The 19387-nt window shown below is 37.2% G+C and overlaps 1 protein-coding gene across 1 annotated transcript; it reads left to right on the plus strand.

Annotated features, from left to right (window-relative positions):
- The first annotated feature begins 491 nt into the window (after positions 1-491).
- On the plus strand, positions 492-13975 carry LOC129258907 (uncharacterized). Its single transcript, XM_054897145.2, has 4 exons — positions 492-3142; positions 7928-8272; positions 8850-8969; positions 11063-13975. The coding sequence occupies exons 1-4, from the start codon at positions 2234-2236 to the stop codon at positions 11294-11296; spliced, it is 1608 nt and encodes a 535-aa protein (XP_054753120.2). The 5' UTR covers positions 492-2233; the 3' UTR covers positions 11297-13975.
- The last annotated feature ends 5412 nt before the right edge of the window (positions 13976-19387 follow it).

Raw genomic sequence — 19387 nt, forward strand, 5'->3', positions numbered from 1 at the left:
AAATTGGTAGTGGTAATGATCATGCTTACGATTATGATGCCGAGATAGATTGAATGCATCGGTGATGATGATAGTGCTGATGATAGTGCTGATGATAATGATAATGGTGAAGTAGTTGATAATTATTTCATCATTGTTGGTGATCACGGTGTTGTTGATACCTTTGATGACGATGATGACGACGACGATATTATTGATGGCGATGATGGTGAAATTAAGGTGATAAAGTTGGTGAAAAAGAGAAAGAAAACAAAGAACAAGAGACGAAGATGATTTACTATAGGTGTAGTGGTAGATGTGGTAGTAGTAGTAGTAATAGTAGTATTATAGTAGTAGTAGTAGTAGTATAGTAGTAGTAGTAGTAGTAGTAGTAGTAGTAGTAGTAGTAGTAGTAGTAGTAGTAGTAGTAGTAGTAGTAGTAGTAGAAGAAGTAGAAGTAATAGTACTTTCTCGGAAATAAGCAAAGAAACAAACGGGGGGAGGGTACTTTGCGCCCACTTTATTGCAATATAGAACGATTGTCCCATTAATATTAGTTACCTTATATCACGCTTATTTGGTCAACTCTTACTTCGAAATACGATATTAATCTGAAATCACAATTCAAAGTCGGTATATTAAGGCTTAAATGAACAGTTGTTAGCATAAATACAAATGTAAGTGCATTTGGAACGGGTATATTATGCAGACAATTTTATCCTGAATAAACAGAATCATTATCGTCCACTCTTTACAAAAGATCAGTCAATAATACACATTCCTAATAGAATAATTGAAACGTTTAATATACCAAGGTCTGGTTTGTTATCAGAGAACAAATCATATTTACATATCGTTTAGCTGTGGTATTCATGGTGATATTCATCTCGGTATTTCCTCCCCCATTTTTCTATATGTCTTGGTTTCTCTCTTTCCTCCCCTCTCTCTCCTCCCTGGCACATTCACACAACCAGGCACCCTCACACACACACACACACCCTCAACCACCCACACCCATCCGTCACACCCTCAAACACAGTGGCGTAATGAGTCCAAATTTTTAGGGGGCTAGATTTGGCTGATGGAACATAGTTATAACAAGTTGCAAACAAACGAAGCGAGAGAGCAAAAAGAGGGGGAGATGGCGTGGGGACACAAAGAGCCGAAGAGAGGGAGAGAGTGAGAGGGGGAGGGGTGGAGGGAGTTATTTTTTAAGTTTTGTGTTCAAGTTTCATATACTTACACCTATCATTTAATAATACAGATAATAATACTAAAACGCATATATATGATATCATCGACACAAAATGATTATGCCATTAGAGTGAGATGACAAGCTAAATATCAAATAAAAACTGGACGATAGTATATTTTACATCCCAAATAGATGATAATGATGACATTTAAATCAAAATTCGTTCTATTAGGAGTAAGAATCAACAAAATAATACAACATATATATAAAAAGAAAACGGAGGTGGTAATATATACCTATTAAATTCAGAGCTATTAATTCTACAGTGCTATAATAATCTACTTGCAAGAGAGTCCCTGAAAGTTTCAATAAAATAAAAGAGAGGAGTGTTCTATTGGGTGTGTCGATTTATTCATTCCGGTCGTTACGACACAAAAGTCAGAACAGATAATCTACAGAGTAATTGACATGGTTGACTACCCCAAACCATTTTTTCCCCGCAGCTCAAACCTACACACACACGGTCTTTACTGATCGAGTGCATTCGCTCGTTTGCTTTCTTTATTCAAATTCAATTGTCCCATTGTAGAATCTCGTCTATTGTACAAAAGGGTGAGTCAATTGTATTGTTGAGAGAACGGTTGTGAGTGTATAATTGTGGGAGTGCGATCTACGTAAGACAGCCGGTGAATTTATGGGGAAATTGAGGGAAAATCTCGCGATGCGCGAGAAATGAGCTGGTGGTCTACTGTACACAAACATACACCGTGCATACAGGAGCGCCGAATGAAACCGGTGGATTGGCGTTGGATTCGTGCTACCGCCACTTGTTGAGGACATTATGTGCGTTGTTTCTTCCAAGATACCAACAAAAAGGTGCAAATTTTACGTTTGGGATATCACTTTTCGACTTACAATGGGAGGACTAAATGCAGAGATGTTCTAATGCGCATCTTAATATCTAGAAACGACTCATTCTTCGAGGAAAACGTCACATGTTGACATAATTTCCCCTATCACTTTCGTGTGTGGTGATTCTGACAGCTGCCTACATCAATCATGGCGTCAACCAGTAATCATTTTTTGACGCTTTTATTTTCTGCTATGTGCTTTATAAGTTGTTCCTCAGGACAGTATTTCTCTGTGCAGCCACAAGATACAGAAGTCGTTGTCGGGAGCAAAGTTACGATGACATGTCGAGTGTTTAACCGTCCGGAAGGCTCGCTTGTGTATTGGATAACGCCGGCTGCTACCAACGACTTCATAGGACCCGATTATGATGTACCTTCCCGCTATATAAATAAATACGAGATCATTGGTGATCCAAGAATCAACGACTATAATCTTGTGATCAATGATGTAACGGCTGAAGATGATGGAGACTATATATGTCTTTTGTTTCAGCCTGGAAGGGGAGATCTGAACGTCGCGCCGACGCAGATTGCCCAGACAAGAGAGGCTTCGTTGACGGTGGCGACGTTGAGCCCGACCGGCGCACCGGCTTGCTGGGCTTCCCCAAGGCGCACTGTCCATGTCGGGTCAGACATCACGATCTATTGCGCCTCTATCTTTACCAACAACTCCCTGACGTGGAATCAAGATTCGAGTTCGTTGACGTCGTCGTCTAACTCGACAGCGACGATCCCGACGTTAATCATGACGACGTTTACGGCTGAAGCTTCGATGAACGAGGCACGGTTCACCTGCGCGTCGGAGTCGGACCGCAACAGACAGTGTCAGATCGTCCTCGATGTTACCTTCCCTCCCGAAGTCACAATCGAACCTGTTGGCGAGATCAGGGCTGGTCATGAAGGGCGGTTTCGGTGCTCGGCTACGGGAAACCCTAATGTATTCGTCTATTTTTGGAAGTACAATGAGGAGGTCATCGAGTACAGATACCATCGTCGATTCAATAGGGCTATCCTTGAAGAGAGCAATACGATCTTGGCCCTCCCTGATATGGATGAGGTAATAATGACGAATTTAGACCGAATTATGTTATTCATAATTATATCACGTGAATGTGATAATCCTCGCCTAGAGTCAGAGTGGTAACATGCAATGACTATGAGATGCATTAATTTGATGTTTTTTTAAAGCTCCCCTCCCCTAATTCATGTCAAGACTGCAATCATTAATTTTGATATTCATTTACAATTTTCATGTAGATCTACACAAGTCATGTAGGTCTACTCTCACAGACTACCGTGGGTGATTGTGGTATTGTTAAATATGAATACGAATGCCATAATGACGGGGGTTATTTCTATCTTTCTGTCCTATTCATTTTCGTCTGATGATATTGCTTACTGCTCATTGATCACATACAAATTTATCCCGCCATCATCACTCTAATTTTGACGATTTCAACTTGGCACATGTAGATCCCAGCCCAGAGTATCTTCCATGTGAAGAACTGGAACGGTCTACCAGCTGATGAAGTGGATGCTGCAACCCTTGACACATTTATTCGTGATGAGGGTCAGCATATTAACGTCATAAGCAGCTCTGTCATAAGCGTATTGTCTTTATAAAAAAAAAGAACAACATCGATGCCTAGCTTTAAGGCAGCGCAGGAACATGAGAAATGCTCAAGTTAGGTTAACAGTTGTGTCATAGTTATCAGTTTTGGAACGTAGGACAACAATAAGAAATTCAAGACAAGTTAATCTTCCTCGCATTTATGTTGTTTGCCATAATTTATACGAAAGAGAAGAAAAGGCCATTGTAAGTTATATTTCATATTCTATACTCTCTTTTCTGGTGACTTGTAATAAAATAATACAATGATCACAAATTGTTATTTTCGACGTCTGCATATTGATATTGTTTTATTTAATGTGGCAATTCTTCCATTACTGATATATATCTTTAAAATTTATCCCGTTACGTCGAGACCTAGCGTTACAATAATTTCTAAGCTTTAGAATACATATTTGAATAACCTACTACTTTACTATTATCTTCGGACATGTTAGCCTTGGCGAGAAAATATTAGTTTCGTCTCCGAAAATGGAATGTTGACATAACGCTTCCATTGTCCGTTCTGCATGGGCATGGTGAAACTTCTTCTTCTCCTTCTCCCCCTCCTTCTCCCTCTCCCCCTCCTCCTTCTTCTTCGTCACCTTCTGTTTCTTCTTCTTCTTCTTCTTCCTCTTCTTCTTCCTCCTCTTCTTCTTCATTATCATCATCATCATCTTCTTCTTCAACAAAAAACCATAAAAGCCAAACGAAGTAAATATTTAATTGTACACAATTTTCCAAGTACATAATGATACAAAAAACCAAAGGAACTTGACAATATTTTCGTCAAAACACCCCCATAAATTGTATTTTCTCTGCAATAAAAGGGAAATGCAATTGAATACCTGTTTTGTGTTTGAAATTTAATGTATAACACGCAAACTATTGATATCATTTTTCTAACAAATTTGGTTGAATACCCCCCATTCTTATTCTCCATTTTCAGTTCAAACTCTTTCTTCCTGTATCAATTCATGCTTGGTTTGAGCTGCCCGACTTCCTTTTATCAATATCAATCATTATCCATGTTATCGAAATGATTAGCAAATTTTATGGCCCAATTTTCCATATGCTAGATGAGTTTTCGTGTTCCTTGAAGGAATCGAACTAAGTTTTACACAACTGGAATAAAAATGTTCCTAGAAATAAAACTCAAAAGAAAGGCTGATTGCTTGACATCGTCAGTTCCATGATATGAATCGTCACCACGTGACAATTTCGTTAAAATGAATGAATGAAAAAAAAAATGCCATAACTGGTAATTTAATTTCGGAAGCAATTCCCAAAGATTAGGCCCTATACTGCACAAATATCCAAGTAAACTTTTAGCTATGAAATCACGAAAAGTTTGTCCTCATACCATGTCATGCAGTTGATGCTAATATTTTTGTCTGATTCTGAAGTTAGTTTTCTTAGTAAATGTTTAAAGAGTACGTGATTGAATGACAAAAGAAAGTCGCTGTGAAAACGAGGGTGCCGCACGAGCTGAATAAATACCACCCTATTCTTTTGAAATATTTGGCCATGTGTATGGCCTTGTATGCAAGCGAGAATACGAAATTAGCTAAATAGGGCTAATATCAAAGTGAAATTAAACGTATGCTTTGTATATAATCTCAAATGATAAATCATAGTTTGTGCGCGACACACATGTGGTAGGTATAGGATTTCATATTGTTTTGAATTAAAAGTATTTGATGTAAATTACCACTGACCTCGCAAGTACCACTAGAATTGGCAAAATGGTGGTGAACTCCATGTGATTTCATTTAGATTAATTGTTTCTAATCAAATATAAATACATAATCAAATCAAGCGAAAATCCCGTTCTTAAACAAGAGCTAACTTCATTTTATCCGACAAACATGATAATAATTATGGGGTGCAATATCATATCTGTATATTCCCCGATGTATTATGACTTCAAGAATGGAAGTTAATGAACCATGCTTATTAAAGTTACACACACTTAAAATGTTGGACAACATACTGTCCACTGTGTTGGGTAATGTATGTTGGTAAAAAATATTTATATTCGGGGTAATTATTACCCAATTGAGCAAATTTATAACCCAATTATTACCTTTTTATAACCCAATTTGGACAGATTTTAACCAATAGTTGTGTGGACAGTATGTTGCCCATGCAGTGATGGTTAAAAATTAGGGTTTTGCCCAACCTTTTTAAGAGTGCAGAGTATTAACTTCTGGGGCCCGTTTTATAATGTAAAGCGTTACAACTACTGTAATTTTGCCATTAGGGCAACTACTATGATAATGTTGCTCAACCGCCAATAAAAATAAATGTTTGTATGGTAGTTTCTAGAATTAAAAAGTTACAATTGATATAGCTCTTTGTGAAACGGACCCCTGATTTTCCCTAAGAAAGACCGAGATTCTGCGATTTAGCAAGCAAACAATGCACTCATTAAAAAGAATATTAAAGATCTCGTAGAAAAAAAAATCCTCTAAAACTTCTGGAAAGTTTTGAAAATCCAGAGAGATTGAGGTCAGTAATCTGGGTCCGATTTCATAAAGACTTGTTTTAATAACAAATGTACACTTTCTAAAACATATTTACCATCAGCCAATCAGATAGAAGGGTCTCAGTAGCTTTTAACTGTTATTGCAAATTTGTATTTGTAACAAGTTTTATGAAACGGACCCCCTAGTGTGTATTTTCACAAGCAATTCCCCGAATTGAATGTCGATTTACATGTAAAAATATCCCAAATATCACGGTTTGCCCGACATACTGTCTCACATAGTAGCGCACCCATTCCCCAACCTAGGGGTGGAAAATGGGCCATCGCCCCTGTTATATTTCAAGTAGTGAGAAAAAAAAAGAAGAAAGACGTAAGATGAGTATAAAAAAAGATAGAAACGTGAAAGAAATGTGTCTCGTAACTCTGTATTAAAGGGATGGTCCAGGCTGAAATTATTTACGACTTAATAAATAGAAAATAATTCACTGAGCAAAATGCCGAAAATTTCATCGAAATCGGATAACAAATAACAAAGTTATTGAATTTTAAAGTTTAGCAATATTTTTGTGAAAACAGTCGTCATGAATATTCATTAGGTGGGCTGATGATGTCACATCCCCACTTGTTCTTTTGTTGTTTGTTGTTGTTGTTCATAGTTATCTTGACATGTATTTTAAACTGCAGGGCGCCTTTGTAAAGCAATTTTAAGAACTGAACAGGCCTACCCTGCAGTATAAAATAAATAAAACAAAATAAATAAATAAATAAATAAATTTATTATATGAAATTAGGTTTATTCAATTGTTTTCCTCCAAGAACTAGAAAAATTGGATTGACAACTGATTCAGTGCATTAAATATTTATTGATGCAACTTATTTCATTATAAGGGAGACATATTATTCACACAAGTATGGAATAATGAAAAAATTATGATTTTATGTAATAACATAAGAAAACAGAAAGTGGAGATGTGACATCATCAGCCCACCTAATGAATATTTATGACGACTGTTTTCGCAAACTATTGCTAAACTTTAAACTTCAATAAATGTATTATTTGTTATCCGATTTTGATGAAACTTTCGGCATTTTGCTCAGTGAATTCTATGCTATGTATTAAGATATAACTATTTTCAGCCCGGACCATCCCTTTAACTCGTTTTATTCCATTGAAAAAATTGGAAAAAAGTGATGTCAAATTTAGATCATGCCCCTCCTCACAAAAATAGCATGTAACTGCGCAGGTTTTTAGATGAACTTTTTTCTTTCGACAGGATTTAGCTTAAGTTTGAATGTCTTATTAATGTGTTCCGCGTTAATGTCGAGTTTAACAAAATATGGAGATGTTTCTGAAACAGGTATGCCTAAGTTTGGCGAATCTTCGACACATAAACAGGAAATGCTGGATTACGTCACCCTCCTAAACTCGCGGATTATTCTTGATTGCTATATAGAATGATTTTTTTTATCCGTGAAAACAGCTCCTTAAATCATCGGTTGATTCCCGTATAATCAGGAGGAATGATGGATTTTAGTGGTCACGGAGATCATTTGCTGTTACCACAATGACCACGCAGAAAAGAGCGGTGATGATCGACGGACACGACCACCCCCTTCTCCATTTGTAAATTAATTTGTAAAAAATATTGCAATCAAGTCGGATTGCTTACATCTTTATATCTATCATGTCTATATCAGTATTATGCATATAGCTAATAACATATTTTCGTTGAATGACGTGCAGGACGATGACGCCGCTCTCCTCGAATGCACGGCGGTCAACGAACACGGCCAGGGTGTCAGCACTTTCCCCATCCGCGTGGCCAGCAACAACACCACCTCCGTCATCGCCTGGAGCCTCTGCGCCATCATCGTCGCAATCATTCTCGTGCTCCTCATCAGTTTCTGCTTCTGGAGATCGAGGCAGCACAGGAAACTGGAGAAGCTCTCCGAGATTCGTCGAAGCACTCGACCACGCTCTGGTCCCATCGAGACGGAGATGAATGGCAATGTCAACCCTGCTTTTACTGGATTCTCTCATCTTGAAATAGACTCCGTCGGTTACGGACCGGACGTCCAACCATACCAGGTAATTACGCGTTGTTTTCAAACCATCTATAAAATCCAGTGGCATAATAATGAATCACACCAGAGGACGGGGGGGGGGGGGGGGGGGGGGGGGGGGGGAGAACAAAGCGTAAGAAATAATTTTTCGAAAAAGTCGCAAGTGAGCGAGCAAAAACATAATCCCTTATAAAATGGACTTTACTGTTGTGACATGTTTTAACAAAATGTCGAGAAAATAACTTAATATTTTACTTGTTTCCCCTAATTTGATTCCTCTCTTTTTCCTATCTCTTTTCCTTTTCCTTTTCGGTCGTGGAACCTTTTTTCGGGGGGGGGGGGGGGGGCAACTCCCAATGCCCTATCTGTATCCCAGTGATAAAATCAAATGTTAATTTGTGTCGATGGTGCCTTTTAACAGTTAGAAAAGGGACTTGAATCCCGCACTCGATTCTCGAGCTAAAAAAAATCAAATATTTGAAATTTAGATAATTATCAATTCAGGGGGATAATGTAGGCCTACTCAACATATGCCATTTTTTATAAGATCGATCAAATGCGAAGGGGTCCGTTTTGTCATCTCTATCGTTTTCTTTCCCCAGTCGAGGCCCAGTGAGCGGGATTACGACACGGGCGAACCCAAGCCTATCCCGGCAAGGCAGGGAAGTAAAAGTGTTGATACCGACAGCGATTACATCGCCATGGACGTCGACGAGGAAGTGGTAAGGATCGTGGGTCGTTTTACGACTTCGACTCGATTATGACGACGACGTCGAGTCTCCAATCAGAGTTTAAGGTTATGTCAGAAATTGCCCAATAAGAGGCTACTACATGCAGATCTTTACTTTTTTCAAGTGTGGTCCTGTTCATGAAGTGATAAATAGGCTCAGTGGCGCATCCCGGTAGGGGCATAACCGGCCCGTGCCCCCCTCCCTTTTAAGAGGCACACAAAAGATATTTGTCATGCACATGCAAGTGAAGAATTTCTACTGTACAGTATGCCCTCCCCCCTTTGGAAAATCCTTGATCTGCCCCTGAATATGCTAAATCTGGGGATGATTTCATGTGAAGAGATTTGTTACTGAGCGATCTTGACAATTGTTATGAGCTACGTACTGCAAACTTCTTTGCACTCGGACTGACTGAGAGCAAATTGGTCAGTGAAAGTCACAGGCAAACCTTTGCATGAAAAGCTCCCTCGGACACGCGGGTTTCATAAGCTCTTGATCTCAGATGCAATAAGTTAAGTTATCTGATTGTAAACCTTTATTAACAATATACTAGGTCTACATGGTTAGTCATAGGCTTATGGAAGATATCAACCATAAGGTAGATCCTTCCGCGTTACAATTAATGTAAAGATAGGAAATGCGAGGGGGCAATAAATTCCTTTTGTAGCAATTGTAAATTTGACGCACGTATCTGATTCACGATCGTTTAGGCCCATCTCCACATAGCATTAGCTTGGACCTGTTTTACAAAGAGTTATCACTTTGGTAACATTATCATAACGATAATTACCATGGAAACAGGGCTCAACAGCCAATCCAAAGTCGCCACCGGGTAGTTATGATTGCAAGAACGGCCATTTTTGTGTTAACATGATTAAGATCTTCTTCAATTATAAAAACACCATATTTGTCAGTGACAGAACAAAAAAAAATCAAAACGTTTGTAAGATGATATAGGCATTCTATAAGCAAAGCAATTGTGTATGCCCCCCAAACCCCCCCCCAAAAAGTCCCGATGATACCTATTTACCGCGGTTCACATCATACAAGCCAGTGACAGTATTGAAATTAGCAGTAAAATGTACGTAGTACGTATACATTTTGATGAAATTATTTGTTTATGAATATGACACATCATTAGGCGTGTCCCTGTATTTTGAAAAATAAGGTAAGGTCGACAAATATCCGTGACTGTATATAGTTTGGCCTCCACAAATTTTTTTTTTACTTTACGCGTTGGAAGTCATGTTTGACAATATGAATATTATTTTGAAATGCAAACATATCCTCATTTTTCGTTTCCCGATGGTGTGGGGGGGGGGGGGGGGGGGTCGGTCGGCATGCCCCCTGTGTCCATGAATTCCCCTCTTTGATACAAGGACTGGATTAAAGAAGTTGGCCCCTTTTGTTCCCCTATCAATTTAACCATGTTTTTTTTTTTGGGGGGTAGGGTAGGCTTGGTATTATCTCTGAGATTTGCATGAATGTTCCATCTATATATACGCACGATATTTTCAGTCAATCTCAGAAGAGTGACACAATCTGGACTATTTCGTATATTGTGCATGAAAGGACACCATTGTCTTTCAAGTTACATTCATGTTTAGAATTATTATTGTTGCATGCATCAAGAATGCTTAGTACACTGTTGTGTGTTTGTGTCTTGATTTATATTTGTCGTGATGATTTTGTATGGTATGTGTCATTTACTTTCGTTGTTGTTTTTACGCATTTTGCTTGCATGATTAATTTTGTTTTTACCACAACCATATTTTCTTTTCTTTCTTTTTTTCCCTCGGTCCCTTCCACTCGACAATTCTATTTCATATGTTATTACACCATCTATCAATGCCTCAATGTCCCCCAAACTTTCCTTTTGTGAATCTCGATTCATTTCTCCACATTAAAAAAAAAACTTTTTGCCCGATTTTCATCTTCCCTCTTGTGCCTTTCTCTGCACTCTTTTGTTCGATTCCTTCCTCTATATCTCTCTTTCCTTCTTTCCCTCCATCTTTCCTTTTTCTTTCCACCTTCACTTATTGCCGCCCTCGATCTCCACTTCCTTCTTCCTTGCCTGCACGCAGACCCAAACCTACACCTACCAAGTCAATCCCAAGTTCGAGGAGTACAGAAACAAAGCCAGTTACGACGTCAGCTACGACGACGAAATCGATGCCGTGATCGAAGACAAGAAGCCCCTTCCCCAGAACGATCTCGACCTGGAGAAGGAGTTGGTTGGCGAGCTCAGCATGTTCTCTGACTACGATAAGAACTTCGATGAGGATGCGGAACCCGTGGTCGTGAGCACGGAACTATGATGGCCCGAATGTCCATGCACGCATGCCTCAATCATGAGAACTTAATGAATATTCATGTCGGCGATAAAATAAATATTCATTTATCATAAAGGCATGGATATTCATACCACGATGGGTATAACATAAATGAATATTTCATATATCAAAATGTGCCTTTCTCCGACAATCAATACGTGTTTTTTCGTCTTTCAGCTTTATCGCTTTTAATGTGGTAAAATTTTATATCGATTTAACCATGGTTACGCTTTTTAAGCTTGGCAAAAAAAAAATTATCTTCGCTGCGATTCGCGAACATCTTGAAAATATTCATAGAGGAATTGCCTTCTAGTTTCATAAAAATTCAACCTCTTGGTTTATATCATACGGTATATAAGTTTTTGAACGAAATACCAATGAACAATACTGTTAGTCGGTATATGACAAACACACGTACAACTTGTCTAAAAGAGACCAAACAAGGCAAAGATAACAATTTTAGATAAATTAGACTATAAGTATGATGTGTAAGATGTAGTTTTTGTCGAAATGAAATATGAACAATCAGGTATAATGAGGGAGTTTCTAGTGTTTATTTTTTTAAATAATTTTACTCTTTCAGTCTTTCTCCATTTGCTTTCAAGTTTCCATTTTCTTATGAGCTTTAACTCTTTCATCTTATCATTTGGAATGTTTGAGGTACGTTTTAAATATATATGATCAAGGAAAGGCGGAAATAGGTTGTGGCATGTGCGTTTTCATGATATTATGTCTATTGCAATGAATTTTCACAGCAAGGGTATTCTTTTCAAAACCATAATCTGGCTTCTAGCTCATAAGCTATTCTTTTAATCGCACTTGTAGAATGTGGGGTAAATGTTTAAATATTTTTCTATCTGTATTCAATGTTGCCAAATGAATGCATGTTGTTGCTTTAATGTTCTTCGTTCACCCAAAAATGGAGGGAGTGTGGTTTACCTTGCTCTGCATGTTTGTATGTATTCAATATCGTGCTAAACCCAATCTTTTTGTGAGAATTGAGACTGAATTAATCGAAAGAGGGCGTTTTCCAAACTATTATCATGATGCTGAACTTAATACCCCTCCCCTACAAAAAAAATCTGAACAATTTTATTTCCATCAGATTTTTGTTTTTTCCTATTTGCAATAACACTGAAGATAAACATGTATTTTCCTCAAAATCGATATTGATTATTGTAATATATATCACATGTTGCAGATAAAATGAGAGAGGGATTGCATTATATTTTATCATTAGTTAAATGGTTTTATGTAAATTATGTAAAAGGAATAAACTTTAGAGAATGAAGTTGATAGATATAGTTTTAACCATAGAATACCTTCGTATATAGATTCAATTAGTGTAACAAGTAAACTGGGCTTGCATTTGTAATTCAGATTATCTAGTGCTACTTCCCTAAATTTTTATTTTAAAATAGGCAGATTAGCTTGTGATTTTAAAGATATTATTTTTATTACTTGTTTGTTTCAGATGATACATCAATTTTCGCATTTCCAATTTTAAAAGTATTTTCAAATAGTCCTATTGTCTTATTTGTGATATATTGACTAGTTATGTAGCTTAACACAGAAATGTATATTATGTATATATACATATGTTCCTTTGTGTGGAGCTTTGTGTGGAGCTTGGGAATGTGTTTTTTTTCCTTCAACCAATTCCTCATGTTTCGAGATTATGCACAAATTTTATTATAATTGTACGGAAACAGAATAACATTCTTCCAATTGTACTTAAGACAGTCTTTCAATATAATGGTACTATGTGTATTTAAAAGCCAAAGGATGCCGACTTTTTGAGAAATATATTTTACTTGAAACATTATAAATGAATGTGAAACAGGGTATTGATTTAACTTCATTAAGCAATTTTACAGCATCTAAATTACGAGTCATCATCATGACATCAGTGTTGTAAAAACAAATATATTGTTTTGCTCTAGCGTTTTAGTCATTCATGCGATTTTACTCCGATGAGTGCACGTCGAAAAGCTTCAGTATGTCCGTTTTTAAGGCTTTTTTATGAAAAAAAAAATAAATGGAATCATGGCATATTCCATATTCAACATCATACTGTGATAGAAATAATACAAATACTTCACATTTTATGTCATCCCCCCCTCCCTTCTCATATAAAGACAATGGTATATGCACTTCCACGAGAGTTTTTATCTTTATTCATGTTCCATTTTTTTTCCAAATGGATACTAGGCACGTATGTCTATCTTTACTATGGCCCTGTAACAAAGTTTAGCGATTGATCGTGGATATATTTTTACCATTGATTGCATTGATTACTGCACATGATAAATCATAAAACTCAGCCAAAGATGTAATTATTTAAAGGGAATATGCTAACCAAATACGGAACTGCATGTAAATGTGAGGGAAATAAAGTGTCTTTCAGTCATTTGAAGCCGACAACATTGTGGCATGTTTGTTGCCATTTTACGTGAAGGAGAATAATGACAAAATAATTTTGTACAATTCAACTCAATTTTTGAATGAGTGGCCCCTACAGTTTGATATGAAAAAAATATACTGATAGAAGGAAATTTATTGAAATAGTTGTGATATTGTGTACATTGGCATTTGCTTTAGATAAGTAACATTTGATTTGTTCCTTTTTACAGAGATATGCTTAATAAAATTGTTTTTATATCACTGATCTATCACCCAAGTCTAATTTGTTGGATCGTAATCTTCATCGTTTTCTGATGTTACACGAATGGTTGCTCCCACCCCCTGTAACTTACTTTCAATGGGAAGTCGAATGCTAGTGCCCTTTGGAGAGGATGTTAAGCCATAGTTCCTCTGGGTAGTTACTGAGCATGCATGCTTTCTTAGCAGCAACGGTTGTAAGATGCCACCAGCAGGAGCAAGTAATTTTCCCTGAAGAGGTTATGGCAAATCCTGTCACCAACTCTTTTGGGAAAATCACGTTCTCTTGTGATTTTGTTTTTCTCCAGACTTGAAAAGGGCTAATGCAGAGCTGCCAACCTTGTGCAAGCAAAAAAAGGAATCATTATGGCCAAAAAAAGGAATTTCCAACAAAAAAAAGGAATGCGTTAAAACGAACCTTAAAACCACACGCGACAAATATCCAATGCAAAAAGTACGTATGCAGTGGACAATTAAAAAAAAAAAATCTCTAGGCCTAGTCTGGGCTAAGTTACCGAGTGTCACAAATTGGACCCTTAGTCTTGGGCCTGTTTTGACAAAATCTACCAACTTTAATTAAGTCAGTAGCAGGGCTCGAATTAAGAATTGAGAGGGGCAAGGCCATTTTTAAAAGGGCACTTTCAGCTTGGGGCAACCGGCAAAGTGGCCTTGGATGCCCCTAAATTTCAAAATGCAACCTACTCAGGCACTTCCTCATCAGAGTAAAGATCTGTCGAGAAAAAATTCTTTCAGGGGCACCAAAATCAGTTCTGGTGAACATTTTTAGGGCTCCATTTTTCTGGGGCTACCTTTCCACTTTTAAAATAATATATTGTTTTGTGTTGAGTTTCCTGACAAACTACCACATTGTTTACTAAGAGAAATAAAAAAAAGTTCACATCAATTCAGACTGCTCTTCCCAAGTAACATTGTTTTTGCCAAACAGTACCCTTTAAAAAAGTGTCATAAAATGGAAGTACATGTAACGGTTCCCCCATGTAACATTCCACAAATATAAAAAATTATTCATAAATCAATCTAATCTAAAATTCAAATAGATCTAGAAGTTGAAATCATTCCACAAAAGTCCCATCGTAGATCACTTCACGATGTGCACAGCTCAGCCTCAATCACACTGCACGCACACTCAATCATCCCCAGCAGTGACAGCACTATAGAGCAGACATCTAGGCCGCCAGAACCGGGGAAGAAATCTTCCCATTCCTGCTAAACTGAATGCTACATTGCCGACTTTTTTAAAGAATTCCAAAAGCAGTAGGACATCTCTCTAGTATAAATCATGTGAAACTATCAATAAATGTTGAATATCACCCAGAATTAGTACTTCAGGGGACAATGAAGAGCTTTCCAGGTCTTTTCAAAGCCGAATTTATCGTATTTGTTTGATACGAGTTGATGAAAATTAAGCAGACAGTACCATTATCCGAAGGGAATTTATGTTAATCATTTCAAGAAAATAGCCTCAAAATTTCATTTCTTTATCACCACAATTAATTTAAAAGTATATGAAAAATATTTTTAGATGATTTCATCTTTAATATATATGATGAGTATTTTTGTAAAATTTTGCAAATGGAATAATAATTTCCCTCAAACCTCCAAATCCCCCTCCATTATAAAATGGACTCTTCTCTTACTACATTTGGGGAATTACCCTACCCAATTCATCGTACTCCTCGCTTTACGCTGCAGAACGAACGTTGACTCCACTCCAAGAGTGTTGGCCCGTGCGTAAAGACAACGTATTAGCAGTAGCGTTAGATCTATCATTCGGCGGAAATCCGATTTTCAGATCGTTTTTTTGTACATAAAACATCACTTTATAGGAAAGAAATTACATGCAAATTTAAGATAAGATATATAAAATTCAGAAATATCGTACCTTAGACCGCAGTTACAGCTATTTCCTTTCAAATGATGATCAAAACATAATCATCCTCGATCCTTTCGTTGGTCATCGTAAGTTGCCATCTTGGATGACATCATCATCCTCACAGACGTATTTACCAGTCGCTATACATCGCGATTCGTGCCATGCATGCCGCTCGCATGTTCAACAACAAACGTATATGTACGCGCGCGCTATCAAATTATTAAAGTGCGTTGGAAAACCGGCCGGCGGGCGACTACGCACGCGCAAGTACCAGGCTCATCTCGGGCTCAACACGCACTATACACATACATACAATTATGTACACACATTATCAAAATTGTCAAAAAACGTAATTTGAAAAGAAAAACCATAATGCCGTAATTTGAATGAAAAAACGTAATGATTACGGCAAAAACGTAATGGTTGGCAGCTCTGCTAATGCTTTTGCGCATGTGTGTGTACTTGGTCTCTCGCTGGACCTTTCTATAGACAATGCATGCATAGACTGTTACATATTCGTACATGCGCATAAAAGGAATGATTCATTTTCAGATCTACACACATATTCAAATGGTACTCCAGGCTGAAAAAACAATCACCTCTATTCGTTGAATAATAATAAAGATAAGGCATGAATGTGCAATGAGCAAGCTGATGATGTCATCAACCTGCTTTTTCATTTGGGTTCTCCTGATATCAAATTATTATAATTATTCAAAATGCTCCTAGAATGCAAGCATATGATGTAACTTCTGAAGGTTTAGAATCTGTAGAATATGATTAATGAATGAGAGAGAGGGAGAGAGACCAGCAATGCTCTAACTCATTTTATAACAGAAATATTGTCATAAAAAATCATGAGATTAAAACAGAGGAAATGAAACCACGAGCTCACTCATTAAATTTTCATGATGAAAAACATGGAACTGCTCTGAAATATTGTAAAACTTGAAAATTCCCTCTGATTTTGCCTGTTTGACTCCATTTTAAAATAATATTTTTAGCCTATTAGTACCCTGATACTGGACACAATAAAGAAATGAAACTGCAAATGTTTTTCTTTTCTACAAAACTTGCAAGAAGGTTATATTTCTACTCACTGACAAACTTCAAGCAATACTTGACTTTATTGTACACAATGTACAATGTTTACACACATTTATTCATCAAATTGAATAGCTGATCATACAATTTTGGCAGTTCATTATTAAAAAAAAATTAATCCACATTATTCTTATTAGTTGAAAATGATGAAATTAAATCAATTTTGCATAAAGTAAACATTCACTAAGTACACAATGATAGCTTTTGTATTTTTCTTTGTTGTGTTTTTTGTCCCACGATCGACACAGGGTCTATATGAGCAATAACACTGCAGCTTTTGAGAATACTTTTCAATTGAAATCGAAAATTTTTTGGCATAATATATGTGGCTTTGTTATTGTAGAACAAATAGAACGCCTCTGACAGTCTTGCCTGCATAAGGCAGTTCAATAAAGCAGCAATGCAGACAATTAAATAAGAGAAAAATATCAATTCATAATGAAATCTTACGTTTGTTGACCTCATAATGACCTTACACACCTGGACTTTTAAACATTTCATTCATTTCATATCATTTGTGATATTCAATTAACAATCTCATAAATTTCATTTCATTTGATTTAATATCTTTTTGAAACAATGATCAAAATATTAATTCTCATTTAAGTTTATTGTAAATAGTCCGAAATAACCTTTGACCTTGACCAAATGCAAAATGGAATCCAAGTACTGTAGTTCAAAGAATACCTTGTTATGAGGAGAGAAACATCCGCAAATCTCTTTATGAGCAAACCTATTAAGTAACATAATGTGTAAAGGCCATGCAAAAAAAAAAATGAATATGCAATGTAATCATAAAAAAAATAAAATGGTAAGAATTCATTCAAGCATAAAAATGCAGCATATCCTTAGCCTATAAATAATGAACATTTCTAAAAACTAGTGACATGGTTGATGTCAAAATGTCAGAGTTTACACTCTTTTGGCAAGACCAAAAATAACACAATGCAGAGGGGAAAGTATAAGCAAAGAATTCCAAGAGGAGGAAAATCTAAAATTATCAAGTGATAAGTATAGAAAGAAGTTGATCAATCAAATATGTAAAATTTAAATGGATTTAAATTCAACTTCAAATTCAATATTATTCCAACAGATTCCCAACTGCACAGCTGAAATTTATGCATCCGCTATTACCAGATCAAGAATGTGTTACAAACCTTAATGCTAAAATGTTGAATGATGACCTTTTTGTTGATTACATGTGTGGGGATACAAGTAGTTTGTTACATGATTTACCAATTCTCATGTCAGAGCGCGAAGCCTAGCGTAGCATTGTTAATTCATTCTGGGATGAGTCCACTTTGAGGTGTAGTGTAGATGACCTCTGTGACCTTTGCCTAGTGACCTTGTGGCCCTAAAATCTAATGAGATCATTTTCATTCACATAGGCATACATGAGCCACGTTTGCTAGTAATAACCCCAAAAGTCAATCCGTTATTACAAGAAAGAGATATTCTCAGGTATATAACTGAATCACTCCCATAAATGAGCAGAGTTTGAAGTATAAACCCTCAAACAATTCTTTAGTTATCATTCAATGTATATAATGCCCTAGAGCTCTGACCTCGTGGCCCAGATTATCGTCATTCTCATATGCTTGCATTACATGAGCCAAGTTTGAAGTTGAACCCTTGAATGGTTCTTTAATTGTGGCAATAACAAGAATGAGAACGGGATGGATGGAAGGAAGGACAATCTGTAATGCCTCTGGGAACCACCTATGGTTGGCAGAAGAAGAAGAAATATGTTGTATTGCTGTCATGCTATGTAGCAACTTAACACTTGGGATGAGCTAATCTTCAAAGGAAGTCTTAGGAACATGAAAGAGTTGGAAGATCGATGTAGGAGTAGCTGGAACTGATGACCTGGGTCTCCACAGGGGCATGATCCGGGAACGCAGTTACAATGTTTTGGTTGACCGGTGGTGGACGGTGTGTCAGGTGTGACAGCACTGGATGTTGCGATAGATGAGTTGCTTGTCCGGGTTGGTGTGGTGGAGCAGCCGGTTGCCTGGCTCCCTGCTGTTGTTGCTGCTGCTGTGGTGGCTGTGGTTGATGTTGCTGGTGTTGATGGCGGGGTTGTGGTGCGGGCGGCGGTGGCAGCGGTGGTGGTAATCTTAGGGGTGGTTGATGATGCTGCTGCTGCTGTTGTTGGTGTTGTGGCTGACTGGGTGGTACTAATTGTTGCCCGGATTGCTGATGTTGGTTTGGTGGCGAGTCTTGTTGCTGACCCTGAGTCTGGTAAAGGAAGTGGTAGAGCAATAAATTAACTACGTGCCTTAGGCTTAGCTACATTTAATACAAGTATCATCAGCTCGAACTGAACTGATCCAAAGTACAAGGGCTCATTTCAAAAAGAGTTGCAATCATAACCAACTCCAAAAATCAACGTACCAATCACAAGCACACATTCTTTT

The sequence above is a fragment of the Lytechinus pictus genome, chromosome 4 (assembly GCF_037042905.1).
Source record: "Lytechinus pictus isolate F3 Inbred chromosome 4, Lp3.0, whole genome shotgun sequence".
In the NCBI taxonomy this organism is placed as follows: Eukaryota; Metazoa; Echinodermata; class Echinoidea; order Temnopleuroida; family Toxopneustidae; genus Lytechinus; species Lytechinus pictus.

What these genes read in the sequence shown, in the direction of transcription:
- LOC129258907 (XM_054897145.2), top strand. Translation starts at nt 2,234, where the DNA reads ATGGCGTCAACCAGTAATCATTTTTTGACGCTTTTATTTTCTGCTATG. An exon ending in CCCTCCCTGATATGGATGAG is followed by an intron (nt 3,143 to 7,927) that starts GTAATAATGACG and finishes AATGACGTGCAG; the next exon opens with GACGATGACGCCGCTCTCCT. An exon ending in CGGACGTCCAACCATACCAG is followed by an intron (nt 8,273 to 8,849) that starts GTAATTACGCGT and finishes TTCTTTCCCCAG; the next exon opens with TCGAGGCCCAGTGAGCGGGA.